General features: G+C 38.5%; 2 protein-coding genes and 1 long non-coding RNA gene across 9 annotated transcripts in view; 1 reads left to right on the top strand and 2 right to left on the bottom strand.

The window, feature by feature from the left end:
- LOC306653063 overlaps nucleotides 1–18,221 on the bottom strand; it is a 287,321-nt gene that overhangs the window by 140,987 nt on the left and 128,113 nt on the right. The window lies entirely within an intron of this gene.
- Nucleotides 1–18,221, top strand: part of PCNX4 (pecanex 4) — a 59,793-nt gene that overhangs the window by 37,373 nt on the left and 4,199 nt on the right. The window lies entirely within an intron of this gene.
- On the bottom strand, nucleotides 733–16,164 carry LOC306653047 (dehydrogenase/reductase SDR family member 7). Its single transcript, XM_079125840.1, has 7 exons — nucleotides 15,913–16,164; nucleotides 11,094–11,246; nucleotides 9,291–9,397; nucleotides 8,678–8,917; nucleotides 5,872–5,994; nucleotides 4,960–5,175; nucleotides 733–954 (listed from the first exon to the last, which is right to left on the bottom strand). The coding sequence occupies exons 1-7, from the start codon at nucleotides 16,043–16,045 to the stop codon at nucleotides 907–909; spliced, it is 1,020 nt and encodes a 339-aa protein (XP_078981966.1). The 5' UTR covers nucleotides 16,046–16,164; the 3' UTR covers nucleotides 733–906.

Raw genomic sequence — 18,221 nt, 5'->3', positions numbered from 1 at the left:
TTGCAGAACACAGCAACTAGACACCATCTTGGAAGCAGACATCAGTCCTCTCTAGACAACAGTCCTGGTAGTAATGATCTCAGATTTCCCAGCATCCAGAACTGTAAGAAACAAGTTTGTCATGTTTTTAAGTTATGTAATCTGTGGTATGTTATAGAAGCACAAATTGCCAAAGACATTGTGTTAAATGGATGTTTATTCTTCGGTTTGATTTGTTAACTGAGATTTTAAGCATACATGGCTGTTTTAGTCAGCTCTTTTACTGCTATGATTAAAAGACCTGAAAAGAATAATTAGTGGAGGAAAAGCTTATTTGGGGGCTCACAGTTTCAGAGGTCTCAGTCCATAGACAGCTGGCTTCATTCCTCGGGGCTTGAGGTGAGGCAGAATGTCATGTCAGAAGAGTATAGCAGAGGGACTGCAGTTCACGTGATGGTCAGGAAGCAGACAGACAGACTAAACCACACACAAAATATACTCCACAGGCACGCCCCCCCCCCCCATGCCCATCTCCTCCATCCATACCCTACCTGCCTTTAGTTACCACTCAGTTAATCCCTGTCAGGGGATTCACTCACTGATTGGGTAAAGGCTCTCATAACCGGATCACTTCTCCTCTAAACCTTCTTGCATTCTCACACATGATTTTTCTGGGGGCACCTCACATCCAAGCATAACAATCCCTAAGTATTTTTAGATAGTCTTTTATTCAAAGAATGTAGTATGTATTAATCCTGTTTTTCCAGATTTGTGACAGTCTTATTTTTTATTTATTGTATGGTAAAAGGAAAGTTGTTTCATGAAGTAAAATCACATATTAGCCTTTAGTTATTCTTTTGTGCATAGGATTGCTATTTATGTTTTCCACTTCTCCCTCCAGTGGCCTGAAAATTGCAGGTGCTCCTTTCACTCATGTTTTGTCTTCCAAATTTTAAAATAAGAGGAATCTGCATCCTGTAAAAGAGTAACAGTAATATGTATGAGTCCTTCCTACTATTTACCCAAGTTTTTACAATTAAGTTGTTTTGATTGTTCACTGCTAAGAATCCTTACAAGCCTCAGGCAAATGTTTAGATTATAACAAAAAAAGAATCACAGTCAAAATTCTAGAGCTGTACACAGATCTCTCTAAATGGCTTAATATTATTATCTCCTTTATCTGCTATGAATACTATTGGTTGTTATATGCTCATATCATATCTTAAATGCTGAATTCTCATTTGTACTCAGATTAGCATATCACACCTACACTGACTTAAATATAAAGAATGGATCAGATTATTAAAATTGAAATATTTTAAAAAATAACTCAAATTATTTATGGGCTTTTAATATATTATTCAAAGAATTTTTAAAAAGCAACCTGGTAATCCCTCATATGTGACTTCCATTTGGAAAGTATGCATTTACCTCTTGAAAGAATTTATACTAAAAATGACAATAATAATAATGGTAGTGATAACACAAAATTCATTGTGGCTATTGTTCTGTAGTTTTGTGTAGAGAATGAGGTATCATGTCTCAGAAATGGTTATGGGAAATTAGAGAACACCTAACCTAATTTATAAATAAAAAAGTGATAAGGCATTAAGACCATGAGATAAACAATATAGTAAAGATGGTGGGGGGGAAGCCATCATCTTTATTAAAGACTAATGTAATCAAATGCTCGATTTTCAAGTGATATTTATATTTTACATTTAGATAGTGTGTAACCAAAATGAAATAATTTTCATATGGACATCTCTGAGAGAATAACAACTATCATATGACTACCAGTCCCTGGTTCCTCTTTAACCTCTGAAAAAAAAATCACCTCTATAATATGTTTTTGTCTGCTTTGTTACTAAAATCATTGAGAATATAAATTGGTATAGAGGTTATAAAAAACAATATGGAGATTTTTCAAAAAATTAAAAATAGAATTACCATATCAGAAATACTCAGCAGTTCCACTTATATGTATATGTACTCTACTTTGTTTTAAGAAAAATACCAGAGACAGGGTACTAAAAAAAGCCAAGTGCAGTGGTGCACACATGTAATCGCAGCAATTTGGGAGGCTGAGACAGAAGAATTATAACTTTGAGGCCAGTCTGAGCAACTTAATCCTGTCTCAAAATAAAAAATGAAAAGGGCTATGGAAGTTTGGGGTTTTTTGCTCATTTGTTTGCTTTCCTAAGTTCACATTTTGGAAAACTGAAAAGTCAAAGACTGAGTGACCTCATCTGTTCAGCCTCTGCTGAAAAGCCCCCTTATCTGGGTCATTTTATGGAAGAGAAATGGAATCAGCTCCATATAGATAGAGCCTAGTACATGGAATGGCCTTGCTTTATGACACCTCACCCTCTCAAGAATAATGAGTCCTATGAGACATATATTAATCCCTTCCAAGAGTGATGCCCTCCACAAAGACCTAATTACCTTGTACTAGGCCCCACGGTTAAAGATTCCTCCATTTTCAACATTACCACACTGGGACCAAGGTTCAAGAATGAATCATTTAAACCATACCAGGGTATATATCCAAAGAAAATGAAACCAGTATCTTGAAGAGATATTTGTACCTCCATGCTCATTTTTCTAGTTTTCTATGAGCCAAGATATGGAAACAACCTAAGTATACTGTCAGAATAAATGGGTTAAACAAAAGGTGGTGTATATCTGTGCAATGGAATAGTATTTGGCCATAAAAAAGGAAATCCTGTGAGGCATGATGGTACATTCCTGTAATTCCAGCTATTTGAGAGGCTGAGGTGGGAGAATTCCAAGTACAAGCCCAGCCTGAGTGACTTAGTGAGACCGTGTCTCAAAATAAAATTAAAAGGGCTATGGAAGGAGCTCAGTAGTACTAGAGTGCTTCCTTCAATATGAGACCCTAGGTTCAACATCCAATACCACAAAAAGAATAAAAAATAAATATTGGCATTTCTGACAACATGGATGAAGCTGAAGGATCTTATGTTAAGTGAAATAGGTAAGATACAAAAAGATACTGTATAATCTCACTTGTATGTGCCATCTAAAAATTCATACTTATAGAGGCACAGAATTGAATAATGGTTGCCAAGGGTTGGAAGGATGGGGCTAAAGGGCAGATGTTGGTCAAAGGGCACAACCTTTCAATTACAAGATGAATAGTGTAGGTTATTATTAAGTCACAAATTCAAATGTAATGAATAGCATGGTGACTGGTTAATAACACTGTAACATATACTTCACATTGCATAGGAGAGTAGATCTTAAATGTTCTCATCACACAGCAAAGGTAACTGGGAGATGATGATGTGTTAATTAGATTGACTATAGTAATCATTTTACAATGTATATATCACATCAAATCATCACATATACCTTTCAAATTATAGATTTTTTAGCTTTAATATAAAAAATCATTGACCTTTACTATGTGTAAACTGAATATCCTGCTACTATGAGATGATGAAAAAGAAAATAAAAGCATAACAGCAAACAGTATGATCCTGTTTATAACACTACACACTGTTTTAAAGCTTTTTATATACTAATTCAATCTCCAAAACAATCCTGTGACTAGGTAGTATTCACTAATCTCCATTGCCCTGATGGAGAGATTGTGCTATGGAGAAGTAACTTGCTGAGGTCAAGGGGCGAGGATGGGTAGAGCTGGGATTTGAACCCAGGTAGTCTAGCACTTGGTTCTGTGCTTTCAGCCAGGATACTGTGTTTCCTCTCTGGATAGGGGCCTTTCCCTCCCAACTCTTTATCTGTTGCTGGGCTCAATGCCAATAAATCAGCTTTGCTCCAAATTTAAATCTCAGGTGTAATCTTTGGTCAAGTTTGCCTTTGTAACACCTGTACAACCGAGTCTTAGCACTGCCAAAACAATTGTAAATGGTTTGGTTCCAAACAAATTGCACCACACTACAGATTAATACAAGGAAAGACCCATTAATGATTTCTCAAGCTCTGGATGTTTTAGTGTATTATGAAACCATTTTATAATCTCTAAGCATTTTGTTATGTTCTGCTGTTTGCTCTTTTCCCCCAGTAATTCATTTGCACTTCCCTACAAAAAGTTGGAACAAATTAAATGTGTAACAAGTGGATTGGATGTGTCAGTGGACTGTCTTAAAATAGTGATAGATTAGATAGAGTATGACATATGGAGTATGATCCTGTTTTATAATTCTCCTTTTCTGTGTCAATCTGCATTTTCTGAGTTCTAAAACATGATAGTAACAAAGTATGAAAGAAGTAACTTTAACAATACAATATATCCGTAGCACTAACCTTTCTTTGCACAATCAGTCTATAATTCTGAGATGAACTCATTGCATTTGCTGTATTATTCATGCATTAAATTGTACTGATGGTCACAACTGTATCAATCAGTTAATGATATGCCCTAATAATTGCTATAGCAGTGAGGTCCAAAGGCAGTAACCAGCTTTTTCTGTAGCTATGGCCACAGGCACATGCTCGATGTGCAGAGTACTTCAGGAATGAGGTAACAGGAGTGTGTCCTGCACGGTGTGCATGCCCCTGTCTGAGCAGTGCAGTCAGTGCTTTGACAGAAGAGAGCACAGGGCCCGAGGTGTACCTAGACATGGGGAGAGGGTGAAGGAAGGCCAGGGATCACTTCAAGGAGGTGACCCCTGAAAGACTGGTAGGACTTGCTGAGGAGAGACAGTGGGAAGAGAGCACTTGGACAAATATCCTGGTCAAACAGTAAGTGTAGAAGAAAGAAACAATGGCAACCTTTGGTTTGATTTTACCTCAGAGAAAACTCATTTCTCCAAGACTGGTAATAATTTACAGTAAGCCACCAGATATGTAGAGGGTGAAATACTTGTTGTAACTTCTGTATTTGATATGAAATTGTTGGAGAGTTAGCAAGAAAGTTTTTAAGCACTAAAAGATTTTTTATTTCCTATAAAATTGAAACATATTATTAAGAAATATATAAATTGTTCTTACCATACCACTCTGAAAGTTACTGATCCTTTTCATCCCTAACTTGTTGGTTATCCAAGTTGCCAGGGTTGGCATATATTGCCACAAATATGTCACCAACAAAAAAGGTTGCTCTGCAATCCAGACTTCTTTCAAATCATTAGCCATGGCAATTAACATCAGCCGTACACAACGACTAGTTGCCATCTTGTGTGACTGGTCTCCAACATTGGCCACAGTCTAAGAAGAGTTTAAAAGTAAGTGAATGCTAAGTAATTTTTCAAGCTATTTCACAGAACATTTAAGCAAGAAAAACCCGAAGGCCAACTAGTTGGGTTACTCCTTCAGGAGTCCCCACAGACCCTATGGGGGTTTATAAACCTTCGGAATCTTTCAAATTTAATTTTTGGTTTTCAGCACAAGGGATCAAACACAGGGCCTTGCATTCTACACCTGAACCATATCCCCAGTGCAATTTTTGAAATTCTTCAATCAGCCTAATAGGAATGATAAATATACCAGAGAACACTGTATAGGCTAACTAAAAGATGAAGGTTTCCTTCTAGTTAGAATTGCATCACCTTAGAATGATAATTTAATTATCAATTGAGTACAGACTCAAATTATTATGATATGCATTTAACAAATGAAATCTCATCAAATATGGAGAGTATGGGGATGAAATGGAGGAAGATAAAATGGGCTTCTAAATAAGAAAAAACTGTTGTAGTGTACACATAATAGCAGACTACTTATTATCTTAGCAATATCATTAGCCTTTATTTAAACTGAATGCCAATGCACTATCAGCTAACAATTTCCATCATACCTTTAGTTTTCTAACATTAAATGTATAATAACCCTGAAATATAGTGATAAAACACTACAATATAACTAGAAAAGGATTCAAATTACATGACAATGAGAAATTTTTACCTTTGTGACTTCTTCAGCTAGGGCATTCTTTATAATATTTGACTGGACAGGTCCTGGGCAAATGTTAGAAATGATTATACCCGGATATTTGTTAAGTTCAGATCGAAGACAATTAAAAAAACCCTAGCAGACACAAAAGGAAAAAAAAAAAAAGACAAGCAAAGCTAAGAAAAAAGGCAAATAAAGTTAAATGGAGACTCATATCACACAATTTCTCAAAATATGCTCTGAAAGGCCTGAGTAAAGGACAGGTGGTATAGTCATGCAAGCTTGTTAGGCATCTTTCACTGTGAGAACAGAGGCGATCCAGGAAAGACATTCTCAGCTCTTGCCAGGTATAAGCAGTTTGCCACCTTGGCAGAAGTGGCTCTTGGCTATCAATGGTTTTTATTGAAGGCAAGCCCTGAACGCCCTCCTCATAGCAACCCTCATCTCCTTGCTCCAAAACAAGTGCATGTTCTCCAGAAATCACTGGGGTGGACATTCTCTTTATTCCCCAGAGTCATCTAAAGTGCCAGTGTTGGGGCAGCAGGGAGTGCAGAGGGATCAGTGCTGCACAGAACTTCACTACAGAGAAAGAATGCAACCTTTTCAATTTAGACTACTGCATTAACAGGATGTGTTAGTTTCAGCAGACCTGTCTTTTTTCAGGTGATAACAAGTACCTGATCAGTTAAAATTGTAACATGATCACTTACTGAATGACGTTTGTAAAAACAAGCTAGACCTTCTGGACTTAAACATACTGGTCATTTCTAATCCAATAGAGAATCGGCATAAATCTGCTTCCCTTCACCTCTGCTCATAAATTGGGAATTTTCCAAGACTACATTGTTATAAAGCCAGAGTAACTTAAAAAACCTAAACACTAACCCATGGTACACTCATATATGATCCAACATCGTCACTCAGTTACCAGCCTTTAAATACTGACTGACCCCTAACACACTACCAGGTGCTATTTACTCATGACTAGTCCTGGGCCTCATGAGAACTATGAGAGTTTATGTTGAGACTGAATAGTGCCGGTCAGAAATGAACCAAAAAATAATTGGTAAACAAATGGAGAACTCCTGACCTTTAACTTCTGCCCTCTGCCACAAAAGCAGGAAAGAACATAAAGTAAGCCATTTTTCAGACCATAAAACCTCTCAAGATGGTTCAAACCTCTTGTTAAAAGTCCTATCTACTAGCTGGACATGGTGGCACTTGCCTATAATCCCAGTAGCTTGGAGGACCAAGGCCAAAGGATCATGAGTTCAAAGCCAGTTCAGCAACTTGACGAGGCCCTATCTAAATAAAATATTGAAAAGGGCTGGGGATATGGTTCAGTTATTAAGTGCCCCTGGGTTCAATCCTTGGTACCCAAAGAAATCCCATCTACTTTAACATGTAAACTTTAATTAAACAAATTCACTCCATAACTTGCTGAAAATCCTAGAATAAATTGTGTTATTCACAAAAGCCTTCTGTCTTAGTGTTCAACTACTGGTAAAACTAACTAGAGTTTCAACCTACCACATCCTATCAGAAAATCAAATCTAGTAATTAACAGAGAGGTTTGGAGGGAGGCCAGACAGCTCATTGGTGTTTTACTGACAACATTCTGTATGTCTTATTAAACTCTGGAGGACAAAAAGACAGGCAGTTGTCCTACATCTGCCCACCTGAGGTTTGCCCAGATGCTCTACAGTAAGTGACTAACAGCCCATTGCTGAAGAGGAAGAAATCAGTGCTGCATTCTGCATCATCATCACTTCAAACTGTCTCCTGTTCAGAGCAGAGAGATATCCTAAAGAACCAAAGCTTCACATTCTCAGGAGAGTAAGACAACCACACAGCTATTGCATCTCATTTTCCCAAGAGTAAAACACTGACTCAAACAAACCTTCAACAATATTAATTTTGCATTTTGGATCTCCTTTAAAATTATTAATACTTTAAAATTATTCAGGACATCAGGACAAAGATTCTCCTTGCTACTCTCCTTAAGTTTAACACACTCTGAACAGCTGCCAACAGATTCACTTCTAGGTGGCCCTTTGAAAGTTCCTTTTAGTCACCAGGAGAAAGACTAAAGGTAATATGGAAACATTTTAGACAAAAAGCTGACTGGCTTCACCAGAATTTAATAATTCTCCTCCTTTAATCATATCTGCTTTATATGGTCTTCATCTCCACACTTAAGCAAACATTAAAATTTCCTTCAATTCTAATATTTACACTTCATAAGTTATAAAACTCAAAATCCAATTCTTTTCCGAGTCTTTGCCTTGGCTAAGATTTCTTCCAAAACCACTGAACAGAATCAGGATTTTTCTAGTAGGGGTATGAGGCCCAGAACTAATCATCCACTTGGCAGTACCTCTTCACATTCATGAGACCTGGCAAAATATACAGCAAGGAGAAAGGGAAAGGAAAGGAAGTCACAATAATGGGAGAAGACAATACATCCCAAAGTTTGTATAGAAAGAAGGGAAGACCCATAGTTTACCATGAGAATGTGGTAGAAATAGGGATAAAGTGAAGGATGACAGGCTGACTAGACTATATATACTTCTTAAGAGCAAAATTATATCTTCATATTCCCAGGATCTGCTGCAGTGTGTGGCACAGTGCAGGTACTCAATACATATATGTTGGACAAGTTTGAAGCATATATGGCTCAAATCTTTTTGTATCATGTACTGGGCATATCCTCTACCAAAGTTCTCTTTCTATTTCCCAACATTATTGCCCAGTTCCAGTAACAGTCATATTCCCCAATTGGGTCAGTTCTATCAGAGTTTAGTTTTAGCAGACTTACCCGAAGAGCATACTTGCTGGCACAATATCCACTAGATAGAGGTACAGATACAAGGCCCGCAATGCTATTCACAATAACTATCTTCCCTTGCTTCCTCTCGATCATGTGAGGTAGAACACACTTTGTCAAGGACACTGTCCCTAAGTAGTTAAGCTCAATTAGCTCCTTGAAGACATCCAAGTTTGTATCCACAATTAAAGAACGCTGTGATCTCCCACCATTGTTGACCAGAATGTCAATCTAGTTAAATAAAATCAGAAAAGAGATGCTTAGGAGTTGTACTATGAATCACTTAAAGGAAATTCTAGGCATGATTGCTTATATTGTTAACCTGAAGACCCAATGGAACAATGGTATATTTCTAGAAGTTAGTAATAAAATCATAATAAAGTAACCAGAATGTACCTATGGTACTCCCATTTTATATGACTTTTTACGGAAAATAATGTCAGACTCAGTGATTAACAGGCCTAATTTCACAAGCCTGATCTCACTACATGGACGCCATGTACTTACAAGTCTTAGAATGAGAGCACCATAGACGGGAATATCCTTTGCAGTACTTCAAAGGCAGACAAAGCAATGCAATGAATGAATATAAATTGCTACTTACTCTACCAAACTCCTGGAGAACAGCTTTAGTTGCCGCCTCATGGGAACTTCTGTCAGTCAGGTCAAGGGGCAAAATGAGTATATCTTTTCCTTTTAAATTGCCATTCTCTAAATAAAAATACTTTAAAATTATTCAGGACATCAGGACAAAGATTCTCCTTGCTACTCTCCTTAAGTTTAACACACTCTGAACAGCTGCCAACAGATTCACTTCTGGGTGGCCCTTTGAAAGTTCCTCTTAGTCACCAGGAGAAAGACTAAAGGTAATATGGAAACATTTTAGACAAAAAGCTGACTGGCTTCACCAGACATGGATGGCTTGCATCAACTTGAATATAGACAGTAGAACGTTAGAACAGACTGGCAAAAATCAAGATTAATCTACAAATTATAAAAAACAAAAATTATAGAGCATTTTCTTTAGAAGTACAGTTTTGTTTGTTTTGCAGAAGGCCCACAAAGATTAGTTGCTGCCTTACACACATTAGGAAATGATAGTGTAGGGCCTGGGATGTGTTTCACTGGTTAGAGTGCACACACATGAGCCTGGGTTTGATGCCACTACACATTAAAAAAAGAAAAAAAAGAAAAAAGAAAATGAAAGTTTATGCTTTAAATCAGTAAGAAGCTGAGAGCCCACAGTCAAATGACATCTAGAAGCCAGAGGCCAATGACATATAAGAAAACAGGGTCCTTCTACAAATCCCACCAAGAATCAACTTGTGCTACAACTGCCATTTTCTATTTCTGTTCATTAAAGTAAATTTGGCTGAACTCTAACCTTGAAATAGAACAAATAATGCCAGTAAGAAAAATAAAATAGAAAATGCAAGAGGTAGGAATGCCTTAGGGGCAAAAGAAGGCATAGTGAAGCATCATCTGCATAATAATAAATGTAAAGGCTTGCACTAATGATCAGACAGATTAAAGGAAAGCAATGATGCTCACACCAACTAAGAAAGGCTGACAGGGTTCAGCCTCTCTGACAGTGCAGGACTTTCAGGTCCCAGAAGTAGAAGGGTAACTACAATAAGAAATGAACCAGTTCCCCAAGAGGACTTTGGAAGCAATATCATCAAAAAGGACCTGTGGCCTTGCCGAGTGTTAATCAGGCAATGAACTCATTGTGTTTGGCTCAATCAACAAAGTTAAATAAAAGTTGATAAAGGGTTAACAAATGACTGAAAAATAATGTGCTGGAAAATTCACCATTCTCTCAGTTTAGGTACTAAGCACCCTATGAGAAATAATAGCTCTCCTACTCTCCCAAACCAACAAAAATATTAACACAGTCACACTTTATGTGAATGTGAAAGTTCTTAGCTATTGTTGCATTTTTTATACCTAATTTCACTGTTTTATTCTCTATAACAAAAATGTTATACCACTCCATTGACAGTATCTCACATTTTAGTAAAATGAGTAAGACCCATCCTACCTCAGTTTCAGTGATTATATACATGAATCTCATGAATATGAACCAAACTTCTTTCTCTAAGACAAAAATATAAGTCACATGGTCACTAAAAAGTCAAAAGGATTGGACAATCAGCAGTGTCTCTCTAATGCCAAGAGTCAGTGCAAAAAAGAGTCAAAAGCTGACAAAATGAGGCAGGAAAGGTGAAGGGAAGTCAACTAAGAAGTGACAGAAGAAAAGGGCCAGGGGCAAAGCACTGGCACATTTGGAGGCGGGTGGGGGGATTGGCAGGAGAAGCCCATCTCCCACTACAATTCCCAGGCTGCACATGAGTTTGGAGTCTGACTTGTGTCTAGGAAGCACAGCTGCTGTTTCAGGTTCACTTACCTAGGCATTTTCTTTTCACCCTTTCCAGCTCATGCACTCTTCTGGCTGACAACACAAGAGAAACTCCCAGTTTAGACAACTGGTAAACCAGCTCCTCACCAATTCCACTGGATGCTCCAGTCACCCACACCACCATGTCAGTCAGCTCCCATTCTATTGAGGAAAGAAGAGATAGAAGGGAATGAATAAGTGAGGGATCACACCTGCACATCAAAGACTAGCAACAAACAAACATCAAACCTTTTAACAATACCACAAAATATAAATACTAATATGTGGAGCTTAAATTTTTAAATGTTCCAAGAAAACACCTTGTACCTAATCTTTTAAAGCATGAATACAGACCATATAATAATAGTTATCTACACAGTATTTTGTGCCTTTCAGAATTTCCAGACTTTACTTCAAGGTTAGCCTTATCATTCCATGGATCATTCTATTTATCCACATGTGTGATAAGAAAAGTAAGGTAAGTGAACAGAAACTCATTGCTCAGACTTACTTTCCTTCCCATATAAAGGTGAATTCAGATTAGATGATCCCTAAAGGTCCCAGCCTTTTTTTCAGTCAGTTCTTCCAACTTTTTGAAATTAAGCTATCCATGACGAGTGCCAATATTCCAAGTGCTGTTCTATAAGATGTAATTATTCTGCATATTAAAAGTAATATTTTCTCCATTTGCCAATCATATTGGATGACTTAATCTCATGTCGTAATAGTGCTCCTAAAATGCCTGAGCTCTCATTTGAAAAGAATCTAGTTATTTACCAGACAAAATATATGACAGGAAGACATGTATTCTTCTTGCACAGTTGTGATTCTGTTGAAGACTGTGAAAATGCTGCAGTACTAAGACAATGACAAGTGGTTTATTTGTGCTGCAGGAGATAATAGCCACTGTCTGAGCCTGTAGAGTCACTGTGGTTCACTTCCTGTGTTTCTCACGTATTAAGATATGTGCTAATGGATTAAAACTAGCAAGCAAGTAATAACTTAACTTCACATTTCTGATTTTATATCAGGAAACTTGAAATCAAGAACCTTATGTAAAAAAAAAAACCTTATGTACTATTTCATATTTTTAAACACTTTTAAATCCAATCCTTTTAACAACAGCAGCTCTAGAGACTGCCAGGGTTCAAAATTCAGCTCTACCACACACAGCAGTAAGCATGCCTCATATGCTCAGTGCCTTAATTTTCCAGATCAAGAAAAGTGATTAATAATTAAATCCCTCACAGGATTATTAAGAGTAAAGAGTTTAAACATGGAAAACTCTTAAAGCAGTATCTGGCACATAACCGTTGCTAAATAATGCCAACTTTAATTAGTAGACAAATTTTTATTTATTTATTTATTTATTTTGGGTACCAGGGATTGAACTCAGGGACACTTTACCACCGAGTCACATTCCCAGCCTTATTTTGTATTTTTATTTAGAGACAGGGTCTCGCTGAGGCTGGCTTTGAACTCAAGATCTTCCTGTCTCAGCCTCCGGAGCTGCTAGGATTATGGGTGTGCAGCACCACGCCTGCCAGTACACAAATATTTTTAACAGGTGGACTTAACAGCAGCAAAACAAAGATTTCTTTATTTTTATACCAATAAACAGCTATTACATAAAGTCAATAATGAAAGTATCCAGGCTCAAGTTTACCGTAGTACATTCAGTTCTGACACCCACCCTCCCACCCTGAAGAAGACTCTTTTGTTTAGCGCCTGGCCTTTGTTTAACATTCCACAGAATCTCACATATATAAAGACCCCCTTAAAGAGACCTTGAGAGTTAGAAAGAAACTTACATTCAATGCTAAACTCAGTTTGAAAATTCTCTCCTCAAACCATTGACTAGTCCCTACTCCCTTCCCTCACAGGGTGTGGAAGCTAGTCATCTGGGACTTTCACACAAGTCTGATCATTCCAGGGTTCTTTCTTCCACTGATGGGATACAGCTTTCACTTCTACTGACTGGCAGCAGTGGGCAGCAGGCCTGCCTCCTGGCATCAGAAAGAATAAACCCAACCTCTTCCACATGGCAATCCTCATGTGTTTGAAGACAGCTGTCTGTCCTCCCAAAGTGCTCCCATTTCTTGCTTCTCTAAGGCTAAATAAGCATATCCAACTTCTGCTGCTATCCTCACATGTCATGAGCACCAGGTCCTGGGCTCTGCTGCCATTGCTTGTTCAATGCTCTGTTGAAGGGAGCTGGCCAGAACCCAGGATTCCAGTGGGGTCTGGGCAGTGCAGCGCAGGGTGAGCTGACTCCATCAGTTCCCTTGTCCCACAGAACGTAGGGTCTATGGCCAGACTGTGGCAGGTCCCTGCTGTGTCCCCAGTGTCCAGCACAGAGGCATCATTGGCAGTCGTTTCTTTAGACACTTAACATTTGCAGATGTAGCCCAGACCCACCTCATTTGCTGGGAGCCACTTCCCAGCTGACTCACACTGAAGTTTCTGTCAACTAAAACCTGAGTTTTCCATACATGTCCTGCTGTTTTCCCTTTTCATACTCTGGATTTGTGCCATGGAAATTTCTAGATCAATGTCCAATATCCAATTTCAGTTTCCTTTAAAACTCACCCTATGAGATACATGCCTGGAAATGCAGAGAATGTCTCTCCAGAAGGACACAAAAGAGGCAGAAAATAGTGATTGCCAAGAAGCATAGCAGGATGCTGGGGGACAAGGGTGGGGTGAGTGAGCTTTGCTTTTTACCACATATGCTTTCGTATTTTTAAATTTTTTGTTACATGAATGTGTTGTCTAATTTTTAAAGTGACAAAAAATAACAAATCTACAAAGTAGTCAAGGAGCATAATTTTTTTCTTGATAGGGTCTGCCCAGATATCTTTATGAACTAAGCTGTTTTGGAAATCTCAGTGGATTTCCTTGTTCCTTTTTTTTTTCCTTATTTCTCTACACCAGTGTCTTTTTAGACATTATTTTCCTTAATGCTCCCCAAATGAAGTTGCATTCCACAAATGTTTCTATATTCTGCACATATTTCTGTGTATACTTTATGGTTTTATAAAGCTTACTTTTTGTCATTGCAGATTAAGAATAACTGAATTTTTAAATTCAGTTAAAAGTTAAAAATTAAAAGCTATTAAAATGTTAACTGAATTTGTTGAATTTTAATGTAACATTATATGTGGTAATATGAAATTAACATGCAAATTTTCAACTTATAAAACCACATAATTGAATATGATTAAATTTAAAATCCCTTCAAAACTTATTTTTCCAGCAAAAGTAACACAATTGAAAAAATTCATTGAATTTCTTAAACATTAGTGACCTTATCTTTTAACTTTTGCTCAATAAGCAAGTAAAAATTAAACTTACTTAGCAGTTAAGCTGCTAGATATTCACTCAGATTTGTTAATGTCTTTCCCTTCCAAACATAATTTGATGGACTGAATAACTTTTGTAGAATTTCATGATAAAAATACAAAGTCCAAGTTAACACAAAAGCACTTAAGATCAAACACAAATATCCACAAGGCAGCCAAAGGCAGGAATAGGCACATGCCTTTCATCTATTGAAATGGGGCAATCAATCAGGAGAAAGTCCTGCAGTTAATAAAATTGCAGTGTATATGGAATTCCTGATTCTAAAAAAAACAACAACAAAAAAAAAAAAAAAAAAAAAACCCAGAAAGTTCACCAAGGATACAAACTATTTGCCATAGTCCTGTAGCACTGACCATGCGTACATGCTATGTATTAATCCAACGGCAGTGCTGCTGCACGTTTTACCCAAGAAAACCCAACCAGAGAAATGAAATATCATGGAATAAAATTTCATCAGGAAGGGTCGAGTTTTGGAGAGGCACAAAGCACTGTAACATCAGATTTTTTTTCAGTCCCCAAGAACCAATTTTACCTCCACCCCTCAGCTATTTAGAAAACCTGGTCTGTCTTTTGAGCTAGTAACTATTTCACTTACAAGCCAACTTTATCACATCAGGTATTTTCATATAGGAAACTTGGTCCAGGAAAACTCCACCTTTGGGTAGGTGGTTTCTTTTCTCTGAACTTCAGTTTCCCTATCTAGAAAACAAGACTAATGCCACTTTAGAAAGTTGTGCGGTGTCAGACGTTATGTTTGTAAAGCGCTGAGCACACTGCCTACCCAGCACAGAATTCATAAACGCGCGCGCACACGCGCTCTCTCTCTTTCATTATGGGGCCATCAAACAGGAAGCAAGGCAGAGGACAAAAGAAGGGTAGGCAGAATGCCCCTTAGTATGCCAAGACTGATCTCGCCCCAGGCACGATGCCAATTCAACTCTTTATAGTGTTACGCTTTTATCCTAGTGATAAGGCAGATTTAATTCCCCAAAACTACAGAACAGAAGTGGAGGATCAACAACTTCAGGAAGACACACAGAGCCTCTGTACAAGAAGACTTTCAGAAAGCAGGGGGATGCTCCTTATTTCTCAAGTGTCCTCCCCTGACAGTGCACCAGAATCCCTGGGATCCTGGCTGAAAAGTCAGGGTCCTGGGGGCGTCCCTCCGATTCCCACGCTCTCCTGTAGTTTGGCCACCCCTGGAGAGGTTTCCTGGGCTGGAAAGTAAGTCTGTGCCATCTTTCGAAAAGGATAAAAAAAACAAGAGGGCAGAACTGCCTTCCTTAAGCCCGGCCTCTTCCTTTCCCAATGGCAGCCTGGGAAAGGCGCGGCTCCTCGACTCAGAAGCTCCACGCAACCGGGAGGGACCCAGGACAACCGAGAAACTAGCGATCTAGAACCCGCCTTGGCCGCTCTAAACCCGCCTTGGCCACTCTTGTGCCTGAGAGTCACAGAGGATCCTCACCTGGTCGTCGCCCCTGCCACTCGGCCCACAGCAGGGACAGGTCGCCGTCTGCACGCAGAAAGCGTAGCAGCTGCACCAGAAGCAAGAACAGCGCACACAGAGCCAGCAGCCAGAGCAGCAGCTCCCAGCTCATCGTGGCCTCAGGCCGGGCTCTAGCGGAAGACAACCGGCTCAAACCCTAAATATCACACCGCCACCGCCTTGCGGCCTTACCCAACCCGCTGGAAGGAGGAGTGGCCCCGAGAACCCAGGTCCAGGGCTGCACCGCGAGGTGATTTGAGAAGTTGGAGCCCTGCTGCGCGGAAGCTGGCTACTACTGGCGGTTTCGCTTGGGTGTTCGCCTAATGAAGTGTTGCGAGAGGAACAAAAGGCATAATTGACTTAATTACTTGGCAACACTATTGTTGGGACAGTAAGCAGGGTTTTTAATAACAAGAACTATTATTTTCAACAGTTTTATTGAGGGCTAGTTTTTTTTTTTTTAGGGCTCCAGTGTTTTGGAGAGAAACAAACCTACTTTGAACGCGGCTCCGTCCCTCCCTTCCTTCCTTTTCCTTTCGGTGCTAGAGATGGAGCCCAGGGCCTTGTGCTTTCTAAGCAAGCGCTTTTCCAGTGAGCTACAGCCCTAGCCGCATCCACCATTTCCCCCCACCTTTTTTTTTTTTTTTTTTAACTAGATGAAGCCAACAAAGCGTAGACTGATACCACCGCCGAATTAACCCAGTAGCTGAGTTGGGTTTGCCCCATGTCCACTTAGATTTGGAAATCACATTGCGAAATGACACTTGCCCATAGCGGGATAGAAAGTGGGTTCTGAGGAGTTTGTCAGCGAGTGTTAGGTCTGACATGAGTGTTTAAGTCCAGTGCGACCCTGTGTAAATATTTCATTGTCTCCAAAGTATACATGAGGAGGTTTAAATGAAAAAATACCTGTAAAGGGGACAGCACCTTGTATACAGTAATATTATTCATTGTGTAATTATTAGTATTAATTATATTTATGAATTATTTATTCTTTCATTTATAATTATCACTTTTTAGGCTCCAACCTAAAGATAGGGAATCTGTTTTGTTAACTTCTATGTTCTGCACCTATAAAATTACACTTACAAGTGAAGGCAGTAAAAATGTTTAAACTGCAATGAATCAGAAATTGCTGTGATCTAGTTCAGGGTTACCCTAGGAATATATGAATCCCCTAAACTCTGATCTTGCTTTATTGCTTACCCCAATTACAATTGGTAATAATATTGTTCAAAAGCTGCTGTCATAGGCCTGTTGCTTTCACAGTGTGAGTTTTCTTAGCCCTGCCCCCAAGTTTTATATTCTTTATGATACATTACTTTTATGTTAAGATGTTTTAAAATACCAAATGGAGTCTACTCAAAAGTTTCCTCTAAACCTATTTTCTCTTCTGTAAAATGAAAGCATTAATTAGATTTAGCATCCCTAAGCCAAACCATACCAGGAATGCAAAAACTGAATTCTCCATCACGAACTCCAGTTGTGGAGAAGAGGTAGCAGAGAATGGGACAGTGGGCTCAGGGTTGGAAAAACTGGCAGGAAGAATATACTCTGTACCCTCTCAAGCCCTAAAAATCTGAGATCTGTGTGAGTTTTGAATGTAAAACTCTCAAAAACGTCTCTTTTACTTTGAAGATTTTGTCCAATATGAACATCTTATTCATACCAGTGTTTTTGTAAACTTAAGTATACAATGAAGTATCCCATTTATTAATTTGCAAATTGTGATTGTTAATTTTATGTGTCTAGTGACCCAGTTTTTGGTGAAATATCAGTCTAGATATTTCTGTGAAGGTATTTTTAAGATGTGATTAATACTTAAATCAGTAGACTTTCAGTAAAGCAGATTATCTATCTACCTTCCATATTGGAGGCAAGCCCTATGCAATCAGTTTGAGAAGCCTTTAAGAGGAGGCAGGTCCCTGGAAAAAGAGGAAATCCTGTGTCCGTCCAGGCTGCCTTTAGACTTCAGCTGCAACGTTCTCTCTCCCTTGGGACTCCAGGCTGTCCTTCAGGAGTTCAGAATCACATGAGCCACTTCTTAAAATAAATATCTCTCTCTCTCTCTCTCTCTCTCTCTCTCTCTCTCTCTCTCTCTCTTTCTCTCTCTAACATGTATGTTTCTTTACCTATTGTTTCTGTTTCTCTGGAGAACCCTAATTCACAAAATGCAATGAAACCACACAGTAGTTTTTGTATTGGAAAAGAAAAATAAAGTGAATTACAAATTTCTACTTCAAAAATTTCTTTCTATTTGAATAGAACCTTAATTCATTTTGGAGCTT

This window comes from Sciurus vulgaris (assembly GCF_902686455.1).
Source record: "Sciurus vulgaris genome assembly, chromosome: 2".
NCBI classification, from domain to species: domain Eukaryota; kingdom Metazoa; phylum Chordata; class Mammalia; order Rodentia; family Sciuridae; genus Sciurus; species Sciurus vulgaris.
This window is presented reverse-complemented; position numbering and strand designations above follow the sequence as displayed.

Excerpts from the sequence above, each read along its gene's own strand:
- LOC306653047 (XM_079125840.1), bottom strand. The coding sequence starts at position 16,045 with ATGAGCTGGGAGCTGCTGCTCTGGCTGCTGGCTCTGTGTGCGCTGTTC. Across the intron at positions 11,247-15,912 it reads GTGGCAGGGGCGACGACCAG|AATGGGAGCTGACTGACATG; the intron begins GTGAGGATCCTC and ends TTTCCTCAATAG. Across the intron at positions 9,398-11,093 it reads GGTGAAAAGAAAATGCCTAG|AGAATGGCAATTTAAAAGGA; the intron begins GTAAGTGAACCT and ends ATTTTTATTTAG.